Source organism: Ailuropoda melanoleuca, chromosome 4 (assembly GCF_002007445.2).
Source record: "Ailuropoda melanoleuca isolate Jingjing chromosome 4, ASM200744v2, whole genome shotgun sequence".
Classification (NCBI taxonomy): Eukaryota; Metazoa; Chordata; class Mammalia; order Carnivora; family Ursidae; genus Ailuropoda; species Ailuropoda melanoleuca.
This window is the reverse complement of record NC_048221.1, coordinates 113,087,239-113,111,742: the sequence shown is the minus strand read 5'-3', so window position 1 is coordinate 113,111,742 and position 24,504 is coordinate 113,087,239. Positions and strand designations below refer to the sequence as shown.

Below are 24,504 nucleotides of genomic sequence, written 5' to 3'. Positions count from 1 at the left end.
CAACCGATCTCATTCTTCTCAACACTACTGCCTAAGAAACTAGCTAATTAGATAGACAGCTTGAACTTCAAATGAAGATGAAATATATTGTCTCCAACATTTAGGTGAGTGGCTCTTTTCCTTTTGAGTGAATAAAGATCCTTAATAAAAAGTTACTAGGTGTGGGGCGCCTGGGTGGCACAGCGGTTAAGCGTCTGCCTTCGGCTCAGGGCGTGATCCCGGCGTTGTGGGATCGAGCCATATCAGGCTCCTCCGCTGGGAGCCTGCTTCTTCCTCTCCCACTCCCCCTGCTTGTGTTCCCTCTCTCGCTGGCTGTCTCTATCTCTGTCGCATAAATAAATAAAATCTTTAAAAAAAAAAAAAGTTACTAGGTGGAGCTACAAAATTTGCATTTTTTAAGAGTCATCAAAGATTATTCTGAGGCATATATCCTTGGAAAACTGATTTAAATTCAGGTCAACCAATGTTTCCCACATAGGGACTGCACATCAGAATAATCTGCATGACTTTATAAAAATAATAGGTTATTGGGCTTGGCCCCCAAAGATTGATTTCGGGGTCTATGTTTTTAAAAAGCCCATGAGTAACACACAAACCAGTAGTATATTTTCTGGAAATAATTTCAAGTGTTTGACAGTTAAATATGATTGTTAAATTTTTTGAGATGTGACCCTTTATATGACTTATAGGACTTGGAAATTAGAAAAAACAGTGGCCCAGAAAAAGGATCAACAACCTGGTCAATAAATGCCAAGAACGGAATCTTGATTTCTTGAGAATCTTTTCCATGAGTCTGTTTTTCAACAAGTTGACCAAATGTTATACTGGCAGAGATGTGTTTTTAAAACAGTCATTATTCAGTCATTAATGCTAAGATCAGTGACAACGTATATATTTGGGAAAAGAGATACATATACACAACTGCCAAGACTATTAACACCTATGTGATTTAGAAGTCATGTTTTTAGATAAGGAAACTTCTAGAGTCAACAACTTACCTCAAGTCACAGAAAGGTAGTGGGACTAGCAAAGGTAGAAATGGTGCCTCATGATCCACCATCCAGTTCTTCCCACCTAATTGTCCCCTTCTTCAGTCTCTAGAACTGCATTCCCCAACTCTCCCCTTCTTTTCCATAACCCAGGAGTCGGCAAACTTTTTCTGTAAAGGGTCAGATGGTAACTATTTAAGGCTTGTAAGCCATAAAGCTTTCTTGCAACCATCCACCTCTGTCACTGTAGCACAAACACAACCATAGACAACACATAAATGAGTATGTGGTGTGGTGTTCCAATAAAACTTTATTTACAAAAACAAGTAGCGAGCAGGATTCGGCTGAGGTATGTTTGCTGACACCTGCTCATACATAAGACTATGAATGTTTCATTGATTTTCCTGATCAGAAAGCTGAAGATTTTATAAAAGATACCCCTTTAGGAAACTGAGATGACAGTCAAATAAAAATACGATCTGAGGGACCAGAATGGGTATATTGGATTCAATGCAGAATAATTAAAAAACTGTTTTTCTCCTTAATATATTTTAGTCTTACTCTATATAGATTAAGCCAGATGACAAGCTACTATACAACCGCATGTTAAAAAACATGTTTATTTTACACTATGTACAATCAGGAATATATTTAAAAGCATTATCAATTAAAATAAATGAAGACCATAAATCACAATTTAGTTTGTTCCTAGTGTATATACCCACATTAAAATATAAAGAACATATACCAAAAAAGAGCCAAAGTGTGCATTTTGCTAAAACTTGGTATATACATATGCCATTGGAAAAAAGCAATTGAAAGTGACTTTAAACGAAAACTAAGTTCCTGTGATGTGTAGTAACCATTATATTGTTTATATGAGGTAGTAACTAAATTATTTTGACCATGTGTTAATACTCTAAGTCAAAAGAAATATGAAAATGATCATAAAATAAGGCCAACCAAAGTAAAAATTTCACTAGAAATTTGAACCACTCCACTGTATGGAACGTTATAGGTCTTCAGTGTGATTCTATGAAATGTTTAGTGTGGACTCTCTAATAATGCTAACTTATTTTTTGTGCATACTGTAATTCAGACAACTGTAGTGTTACACCATGGTACCGCTATTCTGGGATTCAAAATTTTTTCAAAGGTATGTTTTTAAGCACAGATAAACAATCTTACAGGATTCTGATTAAATATAAAAAGACCAGTTACTACAACAGGTGGTTAATTGGTTTGTTTCAGATAGAAAACAATCCAAATACATTTAAAAAAGATGTTGTGGAGCCAAATGCACATTGACAATGTCACAGCTTACTTTTGTGACTTAATACATCACATATCAATACTTTGTGCAAATATAAACACCAGTGTACTTGCATTAAAATTAAAAACAAGATTATAAAATGATTATAGCCTCCATTACAATTTGGAAAGTTACAAGATCTATATTCATATTACTAAATTACATATAATAAAAATACAATAGTGTTAAATGTACGGTTTCATTGCCAGCATCCCATTTTGTAATATAGACACACCCAAGAATGTACTAAGAATTCTTAAAATATTAACCCCAATTGCATTTTCATTAACATTTACATCTGTACAGATAAGACACGTACTTGTACATCTCATAAAAGTACATTATCTACATAAATTCGTAGTGTATGTCTTCAGCAATATGAAGTTTCACAGAAAAATACTGCCTGTATGTACAAAGATTACATAACAATGAATTAAGCACTTGTGTGGTTCAATATGCTAAATATATCCATACCACTGAAAACAAAAATTCTCCCCATCTCGTCTCATGCCACAATAAATTACAAGGGACTGAAGCCAGGTCACTGCAGCCTCTGTACAGCTTCAAGCTTTCGTCCACGGTGCAGCAGTAATGCTCGTTCCAACGCTAACTGTCGAAGTACAGTCTTCCTCAGTAACTGTTCTCATGGCCCGCCAGGATGTATAAGTTGCTATTTGCCGTGGGGTTATCAGTAGGCCTACTTTCCAAAACCACGACCCTAAAGGTGATAAACAAACAGAAGTTATTCTTGAAAGCTACTGTTAGCAGAAACATTTTCCATGGCTTCTTCATTTTATGCCTCTATAAATGCTGTTTGATTTGTGGGCAGAAAATGATTTGCAAATCACTATGATTAAAGAACCAATTCCAGCTCCAGGAAGTACTTTTGCTGCCCACCACCTCCCACCTCTAAGCCAGTGTTGTAAGAGTCAGAGGTGGGGAAAACCTGTATTTGGAATAATCTGGGGGAACTTAATTCTCACACAGTATAAAACAACCTGTCATTCAAGAATCAGAAAGTATATCAGAATAGAACCCCAAAATTCTATTTGGCACTAAAACCAAAAAGTTTTCTTTGTTAGCATATGGTATTTCCTCTTTCTGGTGCTGTAAATCATACTTTAGACAGCACGTTTAATGCAAAATGAGTACTGACAGATCTATATATTCCTGTTACTTGGAAGATCAGGCACATTCTCAAAGGCTTTATAACTTCCTGACTTGTGAATTCTTTAGTGTGAAAAATACAATGTTGAATATATTACTGTAGAAATTTCAATTCCCTTGAAAAAAGAAATCAGTTTCTTGCTGGATTTATAAAACGCATTTAGTACTCCATATTTAATACAACCCCTTTCCATACCTGTCAGATCCAAGCAGTCTGAAAATCCTTGTGTTATCTGAAATTTCTTGTGTTACCTGTTCAATTAAAATACAAACTTAATTTCTGGAATTAAAGGCACAAAATTTTATATGGGCATTCAATTTATAACTCCATAGAACAGAAATATAATTCCTAAGATGAAAACAGATCCCTATACCCTGCATGAGTGTTAGTTTAAGTCAGCACATAGATACATCAGTTAGTTTAGGAAAAAAGTGCCTAATTTTGAATTAACCATAAAATAGGAGCATAAGAAAACTATTTACTTATTAAATTACAGACCTAAAGGGAAAAATTTAAAAGCAAGCACGCAGTCCATTTATTTATCGGAAACCCCTGTCAGTTACGTTAATGCTAACAGCAAGGCCAGTGCAGTAGCAAGCCACCTAGATCTGGTCCTTTTACTTCAAAGGCTGCACTGTGGTATGACGGAAGAAACTCAAGACTGGAATTTGAATCCCAGTTCTCCTCCTCACTAGCTATGACACTGGGCAAGGCAGTAATTTGCTGAAAATGGGTTGTCTTCTGTAAAACAGGAGAGAAAATCTCTACCCGGCAGCAATACTGTGTGGTCTTACAAGCTGTGGTGGGTATAAAGCCGAGCTAAGGCAGCGCTCAACAGATGATTTTTCTTTTTTTTTTTTTTAAAGATTTTATTTATTTATTCAACAGAGATAGAGACAGCCAGCGAGAGAGGGAACACAAAAGGGGAGTGGGAGAGGAAGAAGCAGGCTCATAGCGGAAGAGCCTGATGTGGGGCCTCGATCCCATAACGCCGGGATCACGCCCTGAGCCGAAGGCAGACGCCCAACCGCTGTGCCACCCAGGCGCCCCTGATTTTTCTCTCTTGCATCTCCCCCAGTCTCCCGAAATAGTATATTCTGATGTTATATATTCTTTAGGAAGTCCTCAGTGAGACCCATTACCAGTTGGGGAGTTAAAGAGAAGTCTACGGGAGAAAGAAAAACCCACTATGCCACTATTTGTTGCTTACTGAATGCAAAACATTCCAAATTGTTATGACAGTAACTTCTCCCCAAAATTTTATAGGCTGAAAAAACAATCTGATTTCCAAACTAAATGTATTCCATTAGTACCTCTACAATTAGTTATTCTGGAAACACCGGCGATTCTCAACCTCTTTCGGAACCCAGCACACCTGAAGGATACAACATGCTCTCTACAGTGATAGTGGCTCACCATGACTGATCTTCACTGTGTTTTGGGGTTTGCCCACTAGAAGGACATAACATTTTTAGAGGAACAGTATTCAGTAAGGGCTGCCGGCACAGTTTGAAAAAGACCCTCAGGTGATTTTTTGCACAATCTTTTTCTTTTTCTTAAACTGCTCTCTGGTATCCTGCTTATGGCGTCTTTCTTTCTCTGCCCAGTGTTTATTAGTTGTTGACTGTTTTTATCTCCCTGTTCAATTCCCCCAGGTGATTTTAAAAACATCTTCCTGAGAAGCCCTCTTGTGGGAATAACTACTAGAAACATATTAGCTATGAAGTTTCTTTTCTTTTTCTTTAAAGGTTTTATTTTTAAGTAGTCTCTACAACCCAACTGGGGCTCGAATTTACAACCCCGTGGTCAAAAGTCGCATGCATGCTCTACTGGCTGAGCCACTCAGGTGCCCCTATAACTTTTCTTGAATACTTACTATAAGCCAGGCATTATGCCAAGCACACTACGTGCTTCCTTTCATTTAATCTTAATAACCCAATGACGTAAGTACTATTTTGTTATCCTCAATTCACAAATGAAAAGTATAGGCAAAGAGAAGTTAAGTGATATGCTACGACCACGGTTACAAAACAGCAGGGCGGAGAACTGAACCTGGTGTTTCAACTCTGGAACTCATGCTCACGGGTCCCTCTGCTATAATGTCCACTTGGTTAGAAGAAATATTCTGAGCTTAGAATGACAGTTTAGGACACAAATGAGCTACTTTCTTGCTTGAAGCACCTAAGGTTCTCCTTTCCTTCCTATGCTCAAGAGAAACTTATACTACTGAAGACTGGTCTGGGGTACTGGGAGAGTTTCTGATGATTTTACTGGCCTGGATATCCTTGGGGGCAACATCTTGCTAACATCTGTAACCCCAGCACTTTCTGGTGGAAATGAGGAGCAGAACTGAGTATGTCCTAGGACTTGGGAGTTAAATTGTTCCTAGAGTTAAATTAAGGTAGGAAGAAATGAGGGCGGGGCGCCTGGGTGGCTCTCTCGGTCAAGCGCCCGATTCTTGATTTCAGCTCAGGTCATGATCTCAGGGTCATGTGTTGGGTTCTGTGCTCACCTCAGAGTCTGCTTGGGATTCTCTCTCTACCTTTGCCCCTCCCCTGCTTATGCTCTTTCTCTCTAAAATTTATATAATATATAAAATACATATATATATATATATATAAAAAAATAAAATCTTAAAACAATCAAACCAGAACATACAATTGGCATGTCTCTACCAAAGCATCTATTAAAAAAAAGGGGGGGTAGCAAAGAATCTTACAAATATCAAGTGCATCAGGGTAATTACCAGGCTAAATATAGTAAATATTAATAAAATGAGCATATTAAGTATTCCTTGTATCATTTAAGAATTTTCCAAAGTTAAAGAAAATTGTTCAAATAGAATTTGATAGTTTCATGACTATTTAATGGACACAATTTTTAAAAGATTACTTACCTCATTAGATCTAAAACTTCTACCTTGCATTCCGTGTTTCCAGAAAGCTAGCACACTGTCTTGCAGGCAAACTAGCAGGCAAGAACAGCTCAGTTACTGTTAATAGTACAAAAGTTCAACCGATAAGCATCATTTTGTCCCTCTATCTTGCATAGCAATACTTCATTTAGTAACTAATGTCAGCTATTCCATATTTACATGGCATCTTTACTTTTGAAATTAGAAATATACATATACCAGTTAGAATTTATTCATCTTTTTGGCAAGAAAAAAGAAAATTCTTCGAAAATATTGTTTTGTTTACTGAAATTTTTGTTTTGATAAAATGACAATATTTGAAAATAAGGTATTTCAAACAGATAGAAAAATATGAGAATAACACAGAAACATGTATCTACCATTTAACTATCAAATCCTAACATTTTGCCATATTTGCCTTTTTGTTTTAAATAAAACCAAATACATTAGCTGACATCCATATACAACCCCCTGCAATCCCATTCTAGCCCTTCCTTCCTCCCTGACATAACCACTATTACCAATTTGGTGCTTGTCATTCTCATGTTTGTTTTTACTATTACTACACAATATCAAACTTTATATTGAATGTTTCCAACTTTCATACATGTGATCTGATGAACATTTAAATTGTTTCTAGTTTTTTGTTATTACCATCTATAACTAAAACATTCTGTGCCTCTTCTTGAATACATGTGCAAAATTGTCTAATTCTAGATACAGAATTACTGGGACACAGGCATATGTACTTTCTAAAAATATTAGTTTTGCTTTTAATATTTATATATTTACATACGTATTTTTATGTGTTTTCAGTGAGGAAAACATCTAATTTTGTTTCCTGCAGATAACCAGCAGTACCAGCATCATCTGCTGAACGTCCACCATTGCCCACAGACATATGCTGTAAGTTTCCACTTAACAGGTAGGCCCATTTCTGAACTTCTCTTGTGGTGCCACTGTTCTGTTTATTTATCCCTGTGTTGATCCCACACTGTCTTAATCATTATGGCTTTGTCAAAGTTTCAATACTGAGTAGGCCAAGTATTCATCAAAATTTTACTATTCTTGGCTTTTGGTTCTTCCATACAAATTTTCAGATCAGCTTACCAAGTGGCACAAAACATCTTATCAGGATTTTTATTGTAAATGCACCCAATGTGTGGTTTAACTTACAAAGAACTGACACCTTTCTCATATTCAGTCTTTCTATCCATGGACATGGTATAGTTCTTGATTTGTTTTCAAATCTTCTGTTTTTAAACAATAATTTGGAATTCCCTAGATAATGGTCTTAAATGTTTTGATTACATTTATTTCCACATACTTTACTGCCATTGTCAATGAGATCTTTTTTCCTATCAAAAATTTCCTAATTACTGGCACACTGAAAAGCTATTCATTTGTTTTAGTCACATCCAGCAAACTCTGAATTCTCCTAGTGGTTCAGTAGTTTATTTACAGCTGTACATTCTATATAGATACTCATACCATCAGCAAAAAAAGGATCTTTTACTTTTTTCTTTCTAATCCTCACAGTTTCCTTTTCTTATCTAGAAAGACAATGTTGAAATGTGATGATGGCAGGTACTCTTATCTTGTTCTTGCCTTTAATGGGAGAGTTTGATCACTGAAATATGAATATTTTTTAACAGGCTTTGCTAGATGAAGAACATTTCCTTCTGTTCCTAATTTGTTAAGAAGCTGGGTTTTTTTTCCCTTAAATAATGAATGACTTCGATTCTTTTTGTGTATTTACTGAAAAATTATGTGACCTTTTGCTTTAAAAATTTAATGTGCTTTATTACATAAACAAATTTTCTGATGCTGAATGAACCGTCCTTATTTTTCTGAAATAAAGTCTTATTTGATGACGTGGAATTCTATTTGCTAGTACTTTGTTTAGATTTTTTCAAAATCTATTTTCATGAGACTGGATGATTTTGTTTTCTGTACTAATCTTGCTTGATTTTAGTATCAGTGTTAAATACTGATTTGTTCAGCACTCCTTCTTTGTCAATAATCTGAAATAGTTTGTATAGGAGAGGGATGATCTCTTTTTTTTTTTTTTTTTAAAGATTTTATTTATTTATGCGACAGAGACAGAGACAGCCAGTGAGAGAGGGAACACAAGCGGGGGAGTGGGAGAGGAAGAAGCAGGCTCATAGCGGAGGAGCCTGATGTGGGACTCGATCCCGTAACGCCGGGATCACGCCCTGAGCCGAAGGCAGACGCTTAACCGCCGTGCCACCCAGGCGCCCCATGATCTCTTTTTTTTAAAGGCGGATAAAAATTTCCTATAAAGCCATCAGGCCTAGGTGAGAAGAGTCTTGGTTACTAGGCCCCTCAAGCAAGGAGCATGGTTCTGGCTCCCATCTCCTGTGGGATCCTTTTAGTCTTCTTTATCACCAGGAGCCCAGCACATCTGTTGGCTTTTTGAGTTTCTGTTCTTTATCTTACTTTGGCCCTGGCTATGTGTTTTTAAGCATGGATTCCATTTTAACATCTTGAAGAGATTTCCCTCATTACTATCATCAGCATTTGCTTGCTGGCAGAGAGGCATTCTAGTCGGAGGAGAGAGTAAAAATAGAACCAGGAATAAGACAAATGAACTATCTGCCCTTGGCCCTGCCCTCAACCAACATATATATATGTGCAAATATCTTTCACTCATAACGAAAACCAAAAAAATTGTGTCTAGTTAAATACTGAATTAGCTCTCATTCATTTTCCTAGCACCATCTCATATATGATCATTTTTACGTAATTTTTCTAGAATCTGATCATTTTAGAGTACTGGTTCTGTAAGAAATCCTTTTTCAGAAAACACTCTAGTCAAACAAAATGTGACAATGACAAGGAGATTCCACAATCTTATGGAGATGCTTAAAATGCTCTGATCAGCAAATACAATAACAAAAACACAACAGAATATCCTAAGTCCTAAATTTTAAAGTACTTATAGAGAAACTCTACAGGAGTTTGGAGGAAATGGGAATTCATAACTGTGTTATGAAAAATAATATTTAATTGTTTCTTTTGAAATGTCAAATTCTCTAAGGAGGATAACATTATTTATAGATTATATCAGTTATTAAACTATTTCAGAGAATGTATAAAAGTGAAGATGATACTGACCTCATATTCATCATAGCCTGTATTTTAAAAAATGTGTCCTTAGTAATATCCCTCTGTAATTTCAGATAATTATCAGGTAACTTATTTTAAGCACTTACTACTGCAATCAAACAAGAAATACAAAACTTTCACTTACCTATTGATTCAATCCGGAAATCAAAGGTGAGTTCAGATGATAATTTTCTGCTAGATTTTAATCTTCCTTGGAGATTTACTATTTTTATACAACCTAAAGAAGGTGGGGGAAAAGTCACTCAGAAACGAAGATAAAATAAAATGTGTTAAAGGAAGATGTTTATAAATAAAAACTTACAGTCCAAGCATACAAGAATGGTATCTCTCTCCAGTTGGGTTACATGAGTAACGCTTGTCTGTGGGCTATCTGTAACACAAACAAACTCAATAAACTTACATAAAAAAAGTAATAGCGAAATCAAAGAGATGTAAATACAAGAATTCTGAACATCACTGAATTTGAAATGGATTTAAATTTTTGGTTATACATATGTAGTGGCTGGGCCAGGCTGCTTGGGTCTAAACTCTCATGCAGTGCTACTAAACGAAGTGAGTGCTCGGTGGAGGGCTGACTATTGTCCTTACTACTGGTGATGTCATCATTTCTAGTCATATGTGAAATCAGGAGTCTCATCTTCTATATTACGGTTAGGAATGATTTCTGCTTTTAAACTCAGAAGGCCAGGGACTATGCTTTGTACACCATTATATGGTAATGCTTGGCACCACACACAATAAATATTTATTGAGTGAATGAATCAGAGAGTCAAACAAATTACTTTAAGCACAAATGAATTAAAAGAAATACTGAAGTATTTTGAGAACTATCAAGTATTACCAAAATGCAAAGAGGCATTATTTTTATTATAATGACTTATCAAAATTCTTACAAGCTGACAATGTTTAAATGATGATTTGCCATAAAGTGAACAGCAGAATATCCCAAACTTTGTATGAACATCAAAACTAAAATTGCTGAGCTACAGCACTTTTTTCGGGCCTTATATGTCCTGTAGAGTGAGTCTGATGATCTATAGTCTACCATTTTCTACTTCCCACAGTATTTAGTCCTAGGCCATCCAAGGACTGCCATATTTCAGACCTTCAAACGTATCTTAGACCTGGTACTTCTGTAACCAACCAGGGTTGAAAGAACATGGAACAAGCCTCCTGCAAATCAGATCTTTGCAGCTCTTATACACATGGGTGAAAATTAACAAACTGAACCTATCTATACAATCTGCTTCAGTTCAGGAAGCCAGTCTAGCGTTACTAGAGAGAAAGTTAGGAAAATAAGGTTTTACCAACTGCTTCTATCAATTAGTTACCAAACACTGGAATCATCTAGAGATCTTTAAAAAATATTGATGCCTAGCTGCCACCTCTAGATTTTCTTATTTAATTGGGAGTCTATATGACTTGAGGTATCAGGAGTTTTAAAAGCTTCTGAAAGTAGATTCTAAACAGCGACAGAGTTTAGGAAGCCACTGGCTCAGAATTTCATGATTCTAAAGTCTAACTCTGCTTTCTCTCTCACTCAATTTTTATCTTATAATCTCAAAACCAGAGATGAATGATACTTATCATATTTAACCTCTAATAAACGGATTTCCTTACAGTAAGAGAATGAAGTCAAAAATTCCAAAGGAAGGTACCCACAGCTGTACAAAATTCTTTTGTGAAGAGACTAGGCCCTTCATTTAACAATTATGAGAAAAGGATTTTTTTTTTTTTAAAGATTTTATTTATTTATTCGATAGAGATAGAGACAGCCAGCGAGAGAGGGAACACAAGCAGGGGTTGGGAGAGGAAGAAGCAGGCTCACAGCAGAGGAGCCTGATGTGGGGCTCGATCCCAGAACGCTGGGATCACGCCCTGAGCCGAAGGCAGACGCTTAACCACTGTGCCACCCAGGCGCCCCAGGAGAAAAGGATTTAAAATTAAAATGCTTGGGAGAAATAAGGCATTAGCTGAAATTCACTAACAATAAAGTACCAGTCACCCAACAATGCGTTCCTATTAAACAGGGAGGAAGAGATCAGGAAAGCAGGAGTGCACCTGCTGTCTGAAAGAAAAGATGAGTGTCTAAGGGAGAATGCAGTACAGACAGTTGGAGGGAGCCAGAGAAGCCACATTCGTTGCTAGGGGCAAACCATGTTTTTCTTCAACAATGTATCCTTAAAGGAAAGCTGTTTCAAGTCTCCTGGGCTTCAGTAAGTCATGTAATTGTCTCTAGGTTTTTGTGAATGTGTTTGTGATTTTTTTTCACTGCCAAAAAAACCTCAACTCTGAATTTCTTTCCTTTTGTGAACACTCAGGCTTCCAACAAACTCCTGACTAATCAGTATTCATTGGCAGGCTTCTTAATATTTCCCTAAGAACCCAAAGACTCTGACAAAGGGCCTCTGCAAGACCTTTAAAAATTGCCTTTTAGGGTCGCCTGGGTGGTTCAGTCAGTTAAGTGTGACTCTTGATTTTGGCTCAGGCCACGATCTCAGGGTCACGAGATCGAGCCCTGTGCTGGGCTCTGCACTGCACTGCACGTGGAGCCCAGTTAAGATTTTCTCTCTCTATCCCTGTCCGTCTACCCTCTATGCCCCCACTCCCCGCTCTCTCAATAAATAAAAAGTGCCTTCTAAAATGGCCACTGTCTATTTTACAGCAAAACACTGTACAATGTTATTTTTTAAGGGAAAAACAGCAAAAAGAGCTCCATCATAAACACAGTGCTTATAAATAAGAAAAAAAGATTGTTCAGGTCAACCTTTTTCAAGTGTAAAAGTTCAATCAGATTTACTTACCACGAAACACAAGTTTTATTAATGTGTACTGACTGCAACAACAAAATCGAAGGTTTCAAACTATAATCAAATTTCTGTAAAAAGCTCATTAATTGGAAATATTTCCTAAGATACTAGCTATGAAGGAAAGATCTGCTATGCAACTGGACAACAGAGATCAAAATTTAAGGAAAAACCTTATATAAAAGAATTATTTTCAAGACCCTCTAATATTTCAGAAGGAGCTGTTTAATTATAATTTATATCCTAATTACAAATCATTAAACATTTATTGAAGTTATTGCATAGTACCTGTGTATCAATTATAGGAATATCATGGAAGATAAACTATACTTAATGCAGCTTTTCCTTTTATTTAAATAAACTTTTCTAGGCCTGAGGTATGTGTGTATGTGTAGTTGTCAGAGTGTGGTTGCTGTATCTACATCATCAGCGCCACATGGGAACACACAGAAATGACAATCCACAGGCCCCACTCTAGATCTACTGAAAGGAGAACTGGTGGTGGGGGTCAGCAAGCCTCTGGGTGATTCCGATGTATACTCAGGTTTGGGAATGCATGATGTTTTAAATGCCTCAAACAAATTAGCTATTTTAAAGCAAGCCATCTTCTCTTTTTCCCAGTTTAGTAAGTTATTCTAGATTGGCTTTTTATGCACTGTTTTTGCCTAATGAGAGATATGGTAAATTTATTATTTATAAAATCAAATGTATTGGCCTTAATAATTCAATAAAAATCACAAACCTGATTCTGTAAACCATGAAGAGGTAGAATTTGGATTGACTGTTTCAAATCGAACCACTTGGTTGAAGTCTCTCCCTCTACTGACACCAACACAGACTAAAGGGTACTCCTGTTCCGGAACTACCAGCATCTCAAACACTCTAAGTGGACATGGTATAGGAAAATCTATGTGCTAGAGAGAGAAACAAAAATATATTAAATGAAGGAAAACAAAAGCCACATAATTTCATGAGAACATTATTAAGAATTTTTAGCTTTATGAAAATATAGACAATAACTCTCTACTAAAAAGATTGCTCTTGTCACAGAAACTTTGGATATGCAGAAAAATGCAAATTATAGTATTTGATTTTAGGTTTAGCACCATAAAATTTTTTAAGTTAAAAATCACCTAATTTTAGGACATTAGGGCTGGAAGATAACTTGTAAGTCATCTTTTCAACCCTCTCTTTTCAGAGGTGAAAACAGAGACCCAGAAATTTGGTGACTAGCCCAGGGTCCCCCAGCCCTTTGTGGCAGAGTCCCCTGCCGCCCAATTTGATGCGCTTCAGTTATACTCCCTGTCTTCTTATCCAGCTGAGCACACACGGATAAGAGCACTAAAATGCTCATTAGCAAGAAACATTCCTCTTGTAAATGGACAGAAAAAAAACACAAGTAAGAGAAATTTAGCCTTATAGCTCAAGTGACTACTCATGAACTCACAGTTATGATGCAACCAATTTTAATTTTACATAACTTCAAAATTATTTTTATATTGCTACAAAGAGACTAAATAAATTCGTATTTCTTAAGTTAGAAAAATAGATGGAGAACATTAACATCATCAGTCATCAGGAAATGGAACTATGAGAGACTATCCATATAAGCCACCTGAATGACTAAAATGCAATGACTGACAATAACAAGTGTTACTAGGAGAGCAGCAGACGAATGCTCACAAAGTGATGGGGGCCTGACCTGTACGGCAGAGCCACACTGGTTAACTACACTATCTGTTCCCGTTGAAGACACACAGTCATACTCTGATTATATGTTCTAGAGAATACGAGCATGCATGTGCAGAGGAGGCATATGCAAAAATGTTCACAGCAGTACTGTTCAAATAACAAAAACCTGGAAGTAACCCAAATGCCCATCAACAGTGCATAGATAAAATAGTGGCATATTCACACAGTGGGAAATTACACAGCACTGAAAATGAACGAACTGTAACTACATCCAACGACACAAACACGATGCTGCACAAAAGCCAGACACGAATGAATACACACTTTATGATTCCACTTACATACTGTTAAAAACCAGGTAAAATTAATTCTAATGTTTAGGGGTGCATATTTATACAGTAAAAATGGAAAGGAAGGGAGCTGACTTGACAGGGGGTACCACGGGGAGTTCTGAGGTGCTAGCGATATTCTTCACAATAAAAGGTTCCCCCCACCCAAAATATTGGTCTTATATATGCTTTAACAACTCCACTGTTAATATATTTATATTTTTGTTGCTCATATAAATGGGCTGTATTTGCATTTTATTTCCCAAAAGGTTAGCATTACTAGTATTTAACAAAGCTACTGAATTTATTTTTTAATCTGGCAACTCGTAAATTCTAAAGAAAATAAAGTCTGGAGAAAAGAAAGAGGTGAAACAGGGCTACTGTAACTGCTATTCTTTAGGTGTTAGAAAATACAATGTGGTCCTTGTGGTTAGAAGGTGAAGCTGTCTGTGCACCTGTTGTCCCCATCCATATCCCTTCCTTCCCTGGGACTGCCAGACACTCCTCATCAACACTCTCCTATCTCCTCTCTAGAAGCTCTCCCATTACCTGGGGAATAGGCTTTGCCTAAAACCGGTCAGATTTTTAATAAGGCAAAACATTCGAAATAATCCTCTCTGAAATGTGATAAAAGCAGTAAAGCGAAAACAATGCTACTGTTCAATTTTTTTATCAGCAAATAAGAAAACCAACATATTCTGAATAATTCTATTTAGCTTCTAATAATGTGTGTTAAGTCATTAACAGAAGAGGACTCCCATCCAAGAGCTCTAAATCCAGCTGCTACTGGTGATGGTCTTTGAGGCCAGTGACTTTATCTTACTCACTTTTGTCTCTCTGGTTAAAAAGCACTGTTCCTGGTTTATAGTAAGTACATAATTGTTTGCTGAGAAGGTCTTTAATTTCTAACTTTTACTTATGACAAAAATGTAGTCTAATGAAGGAAAAACTGTCAGAATGTCATTAAGAGGAAGGAAGACTACAGAAAAGATAAAAATGTTTTTGAATACATCTTATAAGACTGTAGAATAGAAACATCATAAAGAGTAATCCAAATAATGTCAAATACAGAAACAAAATACCCACAATATCTTGAAGTAGACAGGGGAAGGAGAGTTGGGTTAAGATTCAGGGTAAGAGCCTACAGAGAGTTAAGGGAATTTAAAGAAAGTGGGAAGGTGCGAAGTCTCGAGGGAGATTGTATTCTTTTTGGTTTTTTTTAGATTTTATTTATTTATCTGACAGACAGACAGCCAGCGAGAGAGGGAACACAAGCAGGGGGAGTGGGAGAGGAAGAAGCAGGCTCCCAGCGGAGGAGCCTGATGTGGGGCTCAATCCCAGAACGCCGGGATCACGCCCTGAGCCCAAGGCAGGCGCTTAACAACTGAGCCACCCAGGCGCCCCATTGAGGGAGATTGTATTCTAAGTGTAGTATCTTAGAACAGTGGCAACAGGCCTCATTAATTAGGCAGGCCAGGCTCCCTGGCACTAGAGAAGTCGTGGAAAAGAGAAGACGTGGATGAGTAATTTTTACGCTTCCCACGTCTTCAAATTTGGTATATATTCTCTCCTGCGTGTTCTTCATACCTAAAATTCCTTTAATAGAGAAAAGCGTCTTTTGTTATGTTAGGAATAAGTGGTGTAACATAGAAAAATCATTCATCCTAAGGTTTAATCAAACTGTATCTATGAACACTGACATAATGAAACTATTTTTCATCCTCATAGAGTCTAGGAATGAAAGGAATAGAGAGGACGTATCTAAAACAGACTAAAGGGGTAAAGGCAGAGAGAAGACAGGGAAGGGAAGGACTGCAAAAAAATCAAACCGTGTACACGCTACCACTCCATCTAGGAGAAGGCATGCTTTGTCAAGTGGGCAAGAACAAAGAGGCGCCAAGAACAAAACAGTTTTTGCCATAAATGGGCTGAATTCAGAAGTTCTGCCTTAGACAGTTTATAAGGTTATTTATTTTTCCCCTTCAGCTTTTGGTTTAAATAACTTTTGTTTCAGTGATTTGTGGCAATAGCACCTCAATGGGTTCAAAACTCTTGAAGCTGTTTTTCCGTTTCTTTAGCCCTACTTAATGCTGATGTTAATAAACAGTGATAGGAAATGAAAAATAGATTCCTTAGTCACTTAGAGAAATTCAAACAGCAGGAAGCCAATACTTTACATATTCTAATGTTGTATTATAATCTTAGGAAGAATCCACCCCAATTATATTCTGACCCCAAGTTCCAGGGAGATCTCAAATGCTTAGGAAATAAGACTACTTAATTTATATAAAATAGCGAAGAAAACAGCTTCAAAAATTCATTTGGTATTTCCTTGGTGTGAGTGAACCATTTTATTAGTTTTTCCCCCAATTTTAAGTTATAGCTGAGTAATGTTAAATATTTTAAAGAATATTCATTAATTAAAGATTCTAGAGAAACATAGGCACAAAAAAACCATCCATGGGAAGGCCTGGGCAAATTAACAGCTACGCATATAACCGAATTAAATAAGTCCCCGCTCTCTATTGTTATCCCTAGTCACTCTTGGCCAAACACCAACCTGGAAGTTGCTTCTCTGCTGTGATGGAGCAGGTCAACTAGAGAATACATTCAAACAACATTCCACTGCTTCTTAACACCTCCTGTTCTGGACATGAGACTGTATGTGAGAGCCTATTTCTCGCTCCCACTGCCGTTTCCCTCAACTATTTCTCTAGTCTCTTTTAAAGCTTTTATCTGGCCAACTGATTTCCTTACAATTGGGCAGATTTTTACTACCCTGCCACATAATCCAAAACCATGAAATTAACTTGATAAGAAATGGGAAAAAAGAAAAAATGGTTTTTTTTGTGAAAGAGCAGGAAAACTGACTTAATGAAGCTTTTATACTAAGAATGACTTAGGTTGCTTTTCATGCTTACCTTAATTAACATAAATTTCTGCATTGGTTCAACCCATTCTAATAAAACAATGCTAGTCTGAAGTGCCCCACATAGGTACTTATGGCCTGTGTAAGGATTTCGCACTGTCAAGGCAAAAAAGCATATGTAAGTTCCTTTGCAACACAAAGTCCTAACAATAGCAGTTGCATGCTCTGAGCACAAACAAACGCTGGCTGCCAGTTCAATTTCTTAATTAGACTGCAGGGTGAAAACACTTTCAGTAAGAGTTGGAAACTCCTCCATCACTTGCAGGAGTTTTGTCTTGAGCACAAATGAACGTGGTGGTTGTTATGGGATCTGGCAGTGGGAAGAGAGATTTTAGGTCTCATGGTAGCACGGAGATTAGGTGAGGCAGCAAGATCCCGAACGAAGGATCGTTAAGTAGATCTGGGGAGAATACAGCACAGTTAGGGACAGGTGACTAAGGGTGCTTTTGGTAGCAATGTTCAGAGGCAATGATGCTGTGGTTCTAGCAACATGAATACATTATTAATCAAATCTCAAAATATAGGTTTAAAAATAATAAAGCCTCAGAGGTTTTTAAGGGAAGGAAAGAAAACTCTTTTTTCCTTTTGCTATATGCAAATAAAATAGATGGTTGTGATGGGGGTGGGGGAGGAATTTAGGATCGTCGTGTGTGAACAGGGAGACTATAACCTTCATGTCACAGGCATAAGGTTTCACATACTAAAGGCATGAAAATATATGCTGAATGAATAAATGCAGTCTCATAAGCCATTGCCGAGCAGCATAAGAATGATAAAGAACAGGCCCCCTGGAGAACAGGGTATGATAAAGAGCTGTAATAAAAAGTCATCCTACTTTCTCCATGTATCCAGTCAATAAATTATCTGCAAAACAACTGTTATGTGCAAGGTACTACATTAGGTTTAGTCTACATGGAGACTGAACGGCCAAGACATTTGTTTTACTTAAGGGGGAAAAATAAACTATTACTGGCAGAATGCCCTGGAGAAGTACTGTTTTATACCAGATTTAAAAATGAGCCTCATAGTATTTTCTTAGCTACTCTGCAAAGCAGGAGAGCTACATGTTCTGGAACAGTTTACTTACCAACACAACATTTCTGACACCACTTGGTTTCAGGGATTTTTGCTGATACAGCAAATTTCCTAAATGTAAATGAAAATGAATATATAATACATGTAGGTGAAGTTAGTATATGATAATGGTATCATTACAGATCAGTGGAGAAAGGATGAGTTGTTAAACCTACTAGGGTCATCTATAAAAAATAAGAATACATTTAATCTGTTTCTCATCCCCCTTCTATCAATTCCAAATAGATTAAGGATTTATTAAAGTATGAAAAACAAGACTATGAAATATTTAGACTTAGAAGAATATAACCTTGGGATTTCTTAAAAAAATGCAAAAAGAACAAATTATGCAGGAAAATATTAATAAACTTTGATATATTTTCATGAATGGATCCCTATCACCTTAAACTACAGATGACAATTTCTTGAATGAATTTGTTGAATATATTAATAACTTTGGTTTATCAAAAGATACCACTAAGAAAGTAAAAAGATAAGCCATAAACTGAGGAAAGATATTTTTGGCACATGTAATAAATTCAAGCTATGTAAAATCTTGTCTTACCACTAAAACAATTTGTAAGAACTTTTTTTAGACATTTTTATTTCTCTACTCAGGAAGAATGGGGTATAGATTTTCTGGCAAAGGTCCTTTAGAAAGGTTCTGCAAACATTTGATTCAAACTTAATATGTAAAAATCCATTTAAAATTAGTTCTTAAACTACAATTAAAAAATACATATAAACTCAAACGTCTTTTATAATGAAAGTTGATAAAACAGAATGTTAGTGCAAATGTCAAATTATACGTCTCCATTTCTGTATACATATTTAAACTTCTTTTACATGTGTAAATGTGCCACAGATTAGATGTCATTGGTCTGCTCGTCTTTACGAAAACAACAACAACAAAAAACAGAGTTGTGCTTTGCTGGTAATAAAATAGCTAAGCATGCACGCTCAATACCACTCCAAACAAGCTCAGAATAATCGTGCTGGATGCCCTTGTCACTGTACAATTGGCAGCTAAGTAGTAACAAAGTATATAATGCTGAGGAATTGTAATTTTAGCTTTTAATATGTTTTATGTGCTGATGTTTATGTTTATAAAAACTTTAATAACTACTGCTAACATTTACTAAGACCTTACTGGTTGCCATGAATTTCACATGTTCTTTGTCAGTCCCTCCATGAGATAGGTCATAGCATAGAAATCTGAGGGTTAGATTTAATAATTTCCTCAATGTCATACAATTAGCAATTCTAGGAAGAAAGAATTTTAATCTAGTGTCTTAGTTTAACGGTAGCGTTCATAGTGATTCGACTTAGAAAAAAAAATCCACTTCTCTTTTATGATTCTGTATCAGTTTCACTAAAGACTATTCTGAGCTTGCAAGAGAAGATGTTAAAATTTGTTGCCACCTGTAAGTACTTTATCTGTGTGAATGAGAATTTTGTTAATAGTATGGCACCTAAACAATGACACAAATGTGTCAGATACTGAGGCGCTAAATGACAACGTGCTCTAGAACACCTTGATTTCAAATTTTGGGTTAAAGCACCTATTGTTCCCCTCAACTATGTTCATGTTGGGAAGAGTTTAACGTTCCAATTCATGCATTACATTAATATTTATAAAAAGGCCCCTTTCGTATACAGTGAAAATTTCATACAGCTTAAAACAAAGCAAAAATTCCCCACACCTTTAAATGAAGTAAACTGCTTGAACCAAAGTGCTTTTTCAAGTTTAAAAAAATCTAAATCAAGGTTTTGATAGATTTGCACTGCAACAAGCTTAATGTTCCTGGCCCACACTTGTGAACTCGTCCCCTGGTCCCAAGGTTACTCGGGTTAAGTTACTGAATCTGTCAAAACCCAGGAGGATTAACTAACTGCAAGGTTCTGAAAGACTGTAAAGAATACCACACAGTCAATACGAGATCAACTACGAAGTACAGCTTAGTGTTAACAATGATGAAACTATTCCAAACAGTTGTGAGCAGCACAATCAAATGTTATAAGTTTAAAATTTTTTACAGTGTTCTACACAGACTTACCTTGCTTTTAGTCATGATTTTACAGTAAGGCAATAAAATTTATTTACCAGCACCCAGTCAACTAGAATCCTAAGTGAACCAAGCTTCTCAGTGTATTTGATGTAAGATATTTTAGGGTGCGTTACAGACACGGTTCAATTTTACCACGCCTGACAATGATGACAACAGATCTACTTATTAAGAGCCTACTGGGTGCCAGAAACCATGGTGGATACCATACATACATAATTTATCATTTTAAAAACAACTTTGCAAGATAGGTGTTTACTGGCTCCATTTTATAGATGAGAGGTTGTATAATTTATTCATAGTCCCAAACCTAGTCAGTTTGGGCAGGATTTAAATTCAAGTCTACCTAGATTCCAAAGCTTACGCTTTACTACAGAGGCTTTACAGTACAATACAATGAGTACCTAGACTTATAATGAGAACCACGGGACATTATAAGATGTTCAAAGGAAGTTTAATTTGTGCTCACTTTGCAGTAGAGGAACTGGTACTAATACGCATATCAAATCTTACCATGCAAAAAATGTTTTCACATTTCCTGCCAGTAAATGAGAGAATTAAGAGTAGATTTTACAATAACTGACTTCTTGATAACAAAACTGAAGACAGTGGGAAGGACACATTGGTGAGTGCTACTAACACTGAAGACTGACTGTAACAAAGTTACATGAAATGACAGCCCAGAAGTAAAGTACTCTTAGAGGTAACATCCTCCTCTGGAAATTCCTTAAAGGAAGAGGTCATATGTTATTCCGTTTTGTTTCAGGTATATACTAGGAAACTTTCTTCACGTCTGGTATATTCAGTAAAATTTGAAGAACTAAAACACAGCTACAAATAAGCTATATATGTCTCTATTCTGACAAAATGATATAAAAAAGTGAATACATTAAAATTTATGTGCTTTACGTTCCTTGGAGGGCTCTTGTACCTTACATACAATTTTATTATTTTTTTTAGAGATTTTATTTATTTATTTGACAGAGAGAGAGAGAACATGAGCAGGGGGGAGGGCAGAAGGAGAAGCAGGGTCCCCGCTGAGCAGGGAGCCCGACCTGGGACTCAATTCCAGGATCCTGAGATCATGACCTGAGCTGAGGGCAGACGCTTGACCGACTGAGCCCCCCAGGTGCCCCCCCTTACATATATTTTTAAAGCTTGGTGGTCAGTTTCCATGGCCAGAGGAATTTAGGATTATCAAGTTAGACAGCTAGATGGAGATGTGCTATATAAGACAGAAAATCAACAGCACCAAGGGGCAGCTGGGAGAAAAAGAGGGACAGATAAACTCTATGTGAAGAAAGAAACTCCCTGACCCCATTCTTGGGGCTAGCAATAGCTAACTCCAACTGTAGATATTATAATGTAAGTCCAATAAATCAAGCTCATAGTTGCAACTCTGAGTCATCATGAAAAGGCCCAATTAAACTCAATGTGGTCTATTTTAAGAAGACAGAAAAGCATGCAGTATAATTTTTAAGTGATTTTCATCAAAAAGGTTAATTTTTAAAGTCTTTTACACAATGGGGCAAATTTAAGCTCTACTGTAAACTCAGCAATTGAGAACAACAGCTTTTCAAGGTACTTGAAAGCTAAGGCTGTACATTAGTTTGTCTACATAATGATATGGTAAAGGAAGAATGGCTATAGTATAATGTTTTTGTAAAATACGATTTCTACCAGACTCAGAAGACCCTTTTGGACAACAAATGAGGTGCAATATAATAACCAAAGGAAGAGAGAGAAAAATGAAAAATCCCTGAAAGTAGAAAAGCAAAACTCCTCAATTCCTAAGTAATTATCTTCTAATGTAAAAAACTTGATTTAATAAATCATTTTGATTTTCTAAGTTTAGAAACTGTACTTAGAAAAAAATTCACTTTATTCAAATTAACACAAGTATGTCAAAAGCACTATATGTGATGAAAAATTACTAGCAAATTATAGAAAAAAATTAGTTTTAACCTTGTAGAAAATACTAATCAGTTTTAAAATTCCAGAGGTATCTTCAGTTCAATTTTTTCATTACACATGATTTCTATTAACCCAAACTGAGTGCTTTTTTCAATTTCTGTAGTATAACTATTATTTAGAATTAATTAACATATTATCTCTAAGGATGAAACATAATTAAATATACAGTTACCTCGGCAGTATTCTGTCAGGGAGTTTGTGTGCTGGAATAGACACAGGTAACTTTTGCATTTGTCTTGCATAATCAAAAAGCCCTGGTAAATTATGGGAATAAAGCTGAGAAGCTTTACCTGTAAAGAAAAATAACCATGATATAAAAGCTAGTAACATAAATAGGAACAATTGTAAGATATGTAAAAACTATAAGACTTACCAGATATTGATAGTAAGCAATTGTTCATTACATATAACCATGTACACCTTCGGGGGAATAGCTGGTTAAAAAAAAAAAAGTGCAGGGTTTATAAAAGATAACAGACAAAAGAGTAATGTAAATATGTACATAATTAACCATGTAAGCTGTCTTATCAACAGGCCAGTTCTTAAAAAAGAAACTTATTTTTAATAGGAATTCATTTTAGAAGACATTTAAAACAAGACAACATACATACACATACATTTATATGGGAGAAAAGTAAATAAATTAGCAATGTAATTTCATTACCTTAGTCTCAACAAGATATGATTAGTTTGAGTCTCCCTTATGGTTAAGAACTATAAAACCCCAAACTACAAGGGGAGAAAGGACATTTTCAAACAATGTCTACTCCTTTATTTTGGTTGTGGGGTTAGGTAATTAACTTTCCTGTGTAATTCTCCAAATACGTTTGTATCTAGGCATTCAGACATGCATGGCTTCTGGAGCAGCAGAGATAGAAAATTCTAAGGATCATGGTGCAGTGGAATATAGGGTATAGAAACACTGGGTATGGAGGAAAAAAAGGCTGAGGGAATATGATGAAAATGCACAAATAATTAAGAATATAGATACGGAATTCATTTCTGAAATACACTCCAAAAGAACTGAGAGGCATCTCTGGAAGTTTGAAAGTGATTACTATTTAGGGCAAAGAAAAGGGGATTCCATGGAATGCAGTCCATGTACTTTGAAGGAAAAACATAACTGCTCTCATTAATACATTTTATTATGAAGCCCAGTGGTACGTATTGCCATGAGCACCGGGTGTTATACGCAAACAATGAATCATGGAACACTGTATCAAAAGCTAATGATGTACTGTAGGAGGACTAACATATTAAAAAAAAAAAAAAAAAAAGCCCAGTGGTTCTCAAAGCGGTCCGTCCTTTCACATCAGCATTACTGGCATCATGGAGGCATTTGTTAGAAACGCAAATTCTTGGACCCCACCTCAGACTTACTGAAGTAGAAGCTCTGAAGGTGAGCCCAGCAATTTAGGTTTTAACCAGCCCTCCAGGAGATTCTGACGCATACTGAGGTCTGAGAGCCACTGCTGACTATGATTAAGCATTCTGATTTCACAAGCCCGAGTGCCGCGCTAGCTCTGGAAGCTCCTACTCCAAACAGACTGGGATGTGGGCAGGGAACGAAGGGACAAATGAAACATAGCAAGGCCTCAAAGGGCTTTACTTTATTAAAGCACAAAGTCACAATGAGGGCCCTGAATAATTAAAGGAGAAAAGGTAATCATAAAAGGGAAAGAAACAAAGTAAAACCTATTTTATATAAAACCTGATTGTTTCATTTATTTGCAAAATATACTCACATAAAGTATCTAATTTCTCCAAACAAAACATGGCAACATCGTTTCAAAAAGAATTATTACGGAAATATAGTTGACATACAATGTTATATTAATCTCAGGTGCACAGCATACTGATTGGACAATTCTATAGGTTATCCAGTGCTCACCACGGTTAAGTGTAGTCACCATCTGTTGCCATACAATGTTATTACAATATTACTATGTTCTCTAAAATGTGCCTATAGCTGTGTCTCAGACTGAAAGGACATAAACATTTCCTACTTTATGCTAGTCATAAAAAATTCACAATAGAATTGGGAATTCGTTGGCTCCATTGAGAAAATAAGGCAGAAAGAGGGACAATAACTTATTATAA

General features: G+C 36.2%; 1 protein-coding gene across 4 annotated transcripts in view; it reads right to left on the bottom strand.

Annotated features, from left to right (window-relative positions):
* Positions 1-1,279: 1,279 nt before the first annotated feature.
* The window catches only part of MAP4K3 (mitogen-activated protein kinase kinase kinase kinase 3), a 185,445-nt gene continuing 162,220 nt past the window's right edge, over positions 1,280-24,504 (bottom strand). For 3 of the 4 annotated variants that reach the window (XM_034659618.1, XM_034659619.1, XM_034659620.1), the window contains 10 exons: positions 22,778-22,838; positions 22,577-22,694; positions 18,378-18,436; positions 17,283-17,386; positions 13,083-13,254; positions 9,835-9,903; positions 9,658-9,750; positions 6,366-6,436; positions 3,665-3,720; positions 1,280-3,019 (listed from right to left, as the gene is read on the bottom strand). In XM_034659618.1, the coding sequence (XP_034515509.1) occupies positions 2,932-3,019; positions 3,665-3,720; positions 6,366-6,436; positions 9,658-9,750; positions 9,835-9,903; positions 13,083-13,254; positions 17,283-17,386; positions 18,378-18,436; positions 22,577-22,694; positions 22,778-22,838 (891 nt within the window). In that variant the 3' untranslated portion in view covers positions 1,280-2,931. Of the gene's footprint in view, positions 3,020-3,664; positions 3,721-6,365; positions 6,462-9,657; positions 9,751-9,834; positions 9,904-13,082; positions 13,255-17,282; positions 17,387-18,377; positions 18,437-22,576; positions 22,695-22,777; positions 22,839-24,504 lie in introns of all 4 variants that reach the window. The other variant, XR_004625031.1, reaches the window with a different exon arrangement.